At 35.5% G+C, this 7,500-nt stretch overlaps 1 protein-coding gene across 1 annotated transcript; it reads left to right on the forward strand.

Moving 5' to 3' along the window:
• The first annotated feature begins 206 nt into the window (after positions 1-206).
• Positions 207-3,578, forward strand: LOC146555203 (uncharacterized). The gene is made up of 3 exons (XM_085252832.1): positions 207-624; positions 1,598-1,696; positions 1,830-3,578. The coding sequence occupies exons 1-3, from the start codon at positions 244-246 to the stop codon at positions 3,576-3,578; spliced, it is 2,229 nt and encodes a 742-aa protein (XP_085108958.1). The 5' UTR covers positions 207-243.
• Positions 3,579-7,500: the final 3,922 nt, after the last annotated feature.

Below are 7,500 nucleotides of genomic sequence, written 5' to 3' on the forward strand. Positions count from 1 at the left end.
TTATTTATATTTAATTTTTTTTAAGTAAAAAAAAAGAAAAGAAAAATATAAATTCAGTCTTAAACACTTATTGCCTAAAAATAAATATAACTGATGTAATTTAAACCTGAAAAATTGGATAATTAAGGATGCATATATTTTTAAAATTGCCTACCTTTCCCATGGTCCCACACTCTCATCTGTGGCCTTCAGCGGAGAGCGGTAAAGTAAAGCTGCATTGCTACTGCGCGAAAACAGTTCACCATGGCGCTCTGGAGATGTATGATCTGTTTTATCTTTGTTTCTTTAACTCTGAAGGTGCTCCTTAGCCACATAAATGCAGCTCATGGTCGAAGGCAGGATTTTTGGGTTTACTGTGGAATAGATGGCTGTGAACAAAATTTCAGAGTTTTTAACTCATTCTTTCGCCACATTAAACGGACGCACCCTCTGTATTTGACGAATGGAAGCCCACCAAGAGGATGGAGGATCCCCCCAACATCCCACTCTTTAGGATCGGAAAATTTTGGTGTTTCAGTCTTTGCCAACTGTAGTACTGCAACAACAACCAGCACCGTGGAAATATCAACTGGTGGATCTTTGGCTGAAGTGCAGGAGCCTCAGGTTGTTGACAGCCCGAGCGCGGTAAGTGTTAAACTAAATAAAATGTAGTGTGGCTTCTGATGACAAATTTAGCTATGTCTAACTCCTCGTATTTGGTCCTATATTACTTTTAATCATTTTCTCCATTTTTAATCAAGAGAAATTTAACGAGATCTCGCGATATTATACCGCTAGATATTGTTCTTCAAACTGTTACAAGCGATTTCCACCATGGTTGGATTTTAAATCACAATTTCATCCTGCAGGATGAAATGAAAAACAAATAAACAGAGAATAGCAGTTCAGTGTAGATAGTACAGGCTATGCTGCAGCCGGAGAAGGCACACACTCTGCGGCTGGCATGTCTCCTGGTGAAGTTTGCATCAAAGACACTCTCAGCGCGCTTAAATCGTTCAATGTGACAGCAATTTGGGTATCTCGTAGGAATTACAGTTTCAGGTAAGACACAGAGTATTTGGAAGCACTGTAAAAAAAATCTGTTGGCTAGAAATACTGCCAAAACATGGATAAGAATGATTTTTTTGAAAATTAAATAAATTAATAAATGCATACAATAAAATATATCCATATACTAATACTAACATAAATTCTAAGTGCAAATCTAAATTACGTGATTTAAAAATACATAAATAATTTAATAAATACAACAAACATGTAAAGAAACTAATATCTAAGTGCGAACAAAAATTCATTATTTAAAAAGATAAAATCTCATTCTCATGAATCCAATCCCTAGCCTCATCAAAACAATGGACAACCCCTTTTTTATTGTTTCTTTGTCTTTGATTTCTTTTCCATTTTTTTTCTTTATTCCAAAGAATGAATATTATATTATCTTATATTATATTGAATATTCACAACTGTAACACTAATCACTGTCATGCACTTTGTTTTTTAATGGACCAATCATTAGGTGTAACTGATTATACCTGTTATGTAAGAATTTCTATAATTGGCCAGGAGTTTGGACTAACTTTGTTTTTCTGCTCTAAAGGAAGAAGCTGTTGCTAAAACATCCTTTACCAGACACGATATTACCAGATCTGCTGCAGCTTTTGCTATCAGTGTTCAAGAACAGTGTCACTTATCACAGGTATGTTATAGTCTTAATGGATCAATACATTACATAAGGCAATCAATGTCTTACTTGTTCATAATGGAATTCAGAATTTTTTTTTTTAATATAAATGCAGAATAAGTTACTTTTGTTTCAAATGTTTTCACAGAGAACGGTCAAACATATCATCTCAGGAGTGCAACAGTATCAGGCTGTTCTTTTGGATACGCTCAAGGAAAGAATGAAGACAGTGTTTGAAGATAATGCCGAGGGAACCACTCAGCTTCAAGATGAGGCTTTGGCTACATTTGATAAATTCATGGATCCTTTCTCCACCATTGCATATGGACAGTGTAGAGCCATAGGGGAAATGTTCTGTCCAGTCAACGCCGAGGAAGTAGTAGTATCCCAGAAGATATGTTGGGTAAAGCAAGGTCTTTCAAGGGTCATGTCCTTAAGGAACAAAAGTTTTTACTATGTACCATTAATTGAAAGTCTAAAGCAGTTAATGACTAATGAGAGAATCTTTACCATGTTGAACACTGCACCACAAAGAAGCAGAGAGGGATTCTTCTATGATTTTAGAGACGGGTCCCTCTTTACATCTCACCCCTTGTTTTCTCAGAGGCCAAATGCATTGCAATTAATACTGTACACAGATGAAATTGAAATATGTAACCCCTTAGGGTCCCATGCTTCTGCAAACAAATTGGTCATGTTTTATTATACTTTAGGAAATATTGATCCAAAATTTAGGTCAAAGTTAGCTGCAATACGACTTCTTGCTATTGCTAAAGCAAGTGACATTTCTCAGTGGGGTATTGATGTTGTACTGAAAAGAATACTTCAAGATCTATCACTGCTTTACAATGGTGTAAGGATTGAAATGTCAAATGGTGAAATTGAATTGTTTGGTGCTGTTATAGCCATTTGCGGAGACACGCTAGCCCAGCATGAGATTGCTGGCTTTAAAGAAGGGATTGGTTTTGCTTATAGCAAATGTAGACACTGTGAATGCAACTTTGATGATATGCAAAGTGTTTTTGAGGAGAAGAAGTTTGTTCAAAGAACTCTGGAGAAACATATCAGGCAGTGTTTTGAAATAGATAAAGCAAGCACAGATTTATTGAAAGCGTCCCTCAAAACTACTTATGGAATTAATAGAAGAAGCAGACTAGTTGATGTTCCTGCATTTGACCTGATCAAACAAACTCCACAGGACATAATGCATGTTATTTTTGAAGGTGTTGCATCAATGGAAGTTAAATTTGTATTAAAACACCTAATTCTCTCAGGACAATTGGAATTAGACAAGTTTAATTCAGACACTCAAAATTTTCCTTACTCACCTCTTGAAATACGGGATAAACCATGTCCTATTAGCTTTGGCACTTTAGCAGCTAACGACAACAAATTGAAACAGTCTTGTGGACAGATGCTAATTCTTTTAAAAATATTACTTTTTCTTTTGTATGGTGTGGAGAGTGAGTATGTTGTATTTATTAGAAAGTTAATTATGATAGTTCAAATAGTTCTTGCTCCCATTATTTCTTTACAAACTGTATTGCAACTGAGAAGTATGATTGAAGAACACCTGTATCAGTTCAAGCAACTTTTTCCCGAAGCCAATATAATACCTAAGCAACATTATATGTTGCATCTTCCCAGTCAAATCTTATCCCTTGGACCTTTAATAAGGAGTATGTGCATGCGCTTTGAGGCAAAGCACTCCTATTTTAAACAGTGGGCTTCTAAGTTAAATTTTAAAAATGTTTGTAAATCCCTAGCAAACCACAATCAATTTCTTGAGTGTTGTCAAAATGAAATAGGCACTGAACATCCTATTTTTGCGAAAGAAAAGGAATCCGGGCCAGTATCAGCTGTTAAAAATAATGAATATGTTAGGAAAAAAAATTAAAGAATTTTTTGGAATAGATGTCATGCAGTCTGTTGTCTCAGTGAAATGGTATGTTCTAAATGGCAATAAATACATTGCTGGGAAGTCCATGATTATTGCAGATGTGGATGGCACTTTCCCTGTGTTTGGACTGATAAAGGATATCTTTTTGATTGACTCATCTTTTATTGCTTTTGAGTACCAATGCTATGAAACTTTGAATTTAAATGAAGACTTATTGGCATATGAAGTAACTGTGCCCATTGTTGCTCAAGCTACAGAATTAGCCCATGAGCTCATTGATTACACTTCATACTTTTCTATTAGTTTTAAGGACAGTGTGTTTGTTCCAATCAAATACAGTCTTTCTGATATTATTTCCCATAGAAATCACCCTTAAGATTAGGGTTGCACCAAGTATTGGCTTAGTGTAGTTTGTGATGATATAAGGTCACACTCATTTAACGTTCCCTAAACCAATGTCAATGTTGTACCACATAATGCTGGCATGCTGGGACAAACAGCTGTCTTTGAAATGTGATTTGTATCATAAATTGTGGTTAATTTTTTCCCCTTATATGTACAACTTTGAAGTCAGACATGATTTTGAATAAATAATATTTTCAACAGATGCCTTGTGTGAATTTCCTAAATCAAGCAAATTGAGTTTGTCACTCTATCTTGAAACAAGTGATATTTTGAGAGACATCTGGTGAGAGACCTAATGTAGGCTATTTTAAGAGTTATTCTTCCCATTTCTGGATTTCTGTACTAATATAGACACAATTATATGGTTATTCTCAATTTAAGTTTATTATCTAAAATCCAGACTTAGAAACAAGTAAATCTTTTTTAAAACAAGGCAAATAATCTGGCCTGTCTAAAAATAAGATTTAAAATCATGGCAAGCACCAGATAATTTGCAGTGCAGTGCTGCTCCTCAGCTTCAGTATCACAGCCCAGGCAAACTAATCTGCAGAACTGACCTGTTCATCACAATGAAGCTGCTGTTTTCTCTGTTTCATCTCTGGGCACTCTCCACCACAGGTAACTACACTCATTTCACCTGCAGGTAGAAGGGAGTCTAATTTAAAGCTGTAACCTCCTAGGACCTGGCGTCCACATATGTGGACATCACATTTTGGGTTATTTAGACTAAAATACTCAATTTTGCTCTACATGGGCCTGATATCCACTTACGAGGACATTATACTGCTACTGTTCTTTTAAAATTTTAAACGAATATCCTCATATGTGGCTCTTATTTTTCTTAAAAACAAAAATATGGTTAAAAAAAAAATCTGGTAATTCTTTGTTTTTACATTCACCGGGCCCCAATATGCCCAAATATCAAAGAGAAATTAAAAATGCATGTCTTAGGAGGTTAAATCTTTTTTTAAATCTAACATTGTATTTTTTTTCCAAAGTTAGTGAGTAGTATTGACTCGACTGTAACCTGCTGTAACCCAATATGAACTTTCAAAACATCTCATATTTGCTATATATTTAAATTGTGATCATCATTTCTGTATTTCTCTCCTGATTGCAGCTGGAGCCCTTCTGTGTCAAATCTGAACAGATTTGACGTGTTCAACCACAGTAGCAAATACATGTTCCTCATCGGAACCAATGTGTGTTACAGCTACCATTCAAGGTAATGTTTTCTTCATATCATATTTCATATTTTCACTAAATTACATCCAATGTGAAGCTATTTGTGTTCCATCAACATTAACCAGCTGCACTTTGTATGGGCAGAAATCTGTGCCATCAGAAACTGAATTTGAATAAGTTAAATTTGAATTTGAATTGCTCCGATTGAATCTGAATTGTAACTTGAATAAATGCTTTTGAAAACTGAATTTGAATTAGTCTAAATTGAAATTGAATTTTATATTTTGAAAATGAATTGATTTGCTTTGAAACTGCATTTTATCCTTTAAAAATTCAGCTCTCGAATAATTTCAGTTTCACTTCTCACCATTCAGTTTCAGTTCTACAATTCAATTTCAGTTCCAAAATTCAGTTTTTTGGAACTTACATCCGGTTCCGGTTCAAGCGCAGATTAATAGAACTACGTTTTACTAGCGGACCAAAAGTGTTACTGACGGGAATCTAAAGCGTCTTGAGCTGAATTAAGACTTCAGAAGTCATTCGTCATGTCGAATGACCAGCGGATAAACTCTCAGGTTGGTAATAAATGTATTACATGTATAAAAACAAGCGTCGTGTTAACAAATGATAGCCGTAAGGTAACTTTTATGCTTATTGTAGCTGTTAGCTAAAAACGCTAATTTAGCGTAGTTTGCCCTGAATTCAGCTTTGACAAACAAATATGATCGACTGTTTTTAGTAGAATTCCAAAGTTGTCATCTTGTACCCTCTCAGATTACCCCCTCTGTATGCTTGCAGAGACCCCTACAGTAGGGAAACATGCAAAACAGTGTCCAAACCTTTGTATTTTAGCTTTATTTATGTCTTTCACAGCATCCCAACTCTTTAGCTAACTTAATAACTTTAGCTAAAGTGAATAGTTAGTCTAATTCATTAGTGCAGCATTACTGGATCACCTCTGTTTGAAGTGATATAATATGATATACAACTATCACTGTGTTTAACTACCATAATAATTCTTAGGGTACTGAGTGCATGCTTAATTAGATTTTTTTTTTAAAAGCATACTGCTCCATTACTATGTTTGACAAGCTGAAGTTGTCGGGTCACCTCCTAAATCGACCATCTTTTACAGGTGTTTTGTGCCAGAAATGGAGTGTCCACTGAAGATACTGAATCTCTACGCCTTGCCATTGATCCCTCTTGTGCCTTCATCTAGACAAGAGACATTAACTTAACCACTCTCATATGCTCTGTACCTACATCACCTTCCCTGACAGTTGTAGCTTGGCTCATCTGAGGGTGAAATTATAAGAATGTGTTATTTTGCAAAGTGCTCTCTAGGGTTCCTAAATAAAATATGGCATTGAGGTCATTTCTTTTGAATTAATCCCTTCTTCTGAAATATAAGAACCTCTCCTGGTTTTAATGGCACTTTGGATTTCCTTACTTTCTGTTCCACTTCCAAACCCAAATAGATGCTGACAAGCTGACACAGTAACATGGAAGAGGGAAAGAAGTTGGAAAGGACTACTACAAATAAACCTAATGCCTAACAATGAAAAATGTAAAATAAGAACAATGATAATAATAAAGATAAAAGATGAAGTAACAAGTTTTTAGTTTTTAGTTTATTCCAAATGATCATCCAGATGTCTGTGACATGTGATGACAAACACCATAATGGAAGGCCTTAGTCATCACATGCTTAAAGTCATCATATATTTTTGCATATGCTGAACAGGCAGTCAGACATGCTGTAACTGTGGGGTAGAAAACTGCATGAACACTATACGGCAGGGGTCTCAAACTCCAGTCCTCGAGGGCATGGAAAAGTTGCATGACACTTTGACCCTTGAGAACTGGAGTTTGAGACCCCTGTCATATGGAATATGACAGGTGTGGTTGAACTGCATGAAGACTCTGAAGTTTCTCTTCTCTTCTGGCAGGACAGGAATGTGGCCTTGTCCTGTGAGCCACTGTAAGGCTGTACTTAGAGTAGAACTGGACTGTCACCGGCCTCAGGCTCTTCACCCTTTTCAAAGACAAAGCAGTCATTTAGATAAAATATTAGATATTGTTTACCTGTAAATGCACAAAGTAAATTTTGAAATGTAATTATTGTCAAGAGTGAACAAGCACTGATAGTGTAATCTACAGCTGTGGCCAAACGTTTAGAGAATGAGAAGTGTTGTTTGCTTATTTACAAAGTTTGCTGTTTCAGTGATAGTTGTATATCATATTATATCACTTCAAACAGAGGTGATCCAGTAATGCTGCACTAATGAATTAGACTAACTATTCGCTTTAGCTAAAGTTATTAAGTTAG

This window comes from Mchenga conophoros, linkage group LG17 (genome assembly GCF_057382185.1).
Source record: "Mchenga conophoros isolate Kocher_MC1m ecotype Shallow Benthic linkage group LG17, M_conophoros_male_GT1.1, whole genome shotgun sequence".
In the NCBI taxonomy this organism is placed as follows: domain Eukaryota; kingdom Metazoa; phylum Chordata; class Actinopteri; order Cichliformes; family Cichlidae; genus Mchenga; species Mchenga conophoros.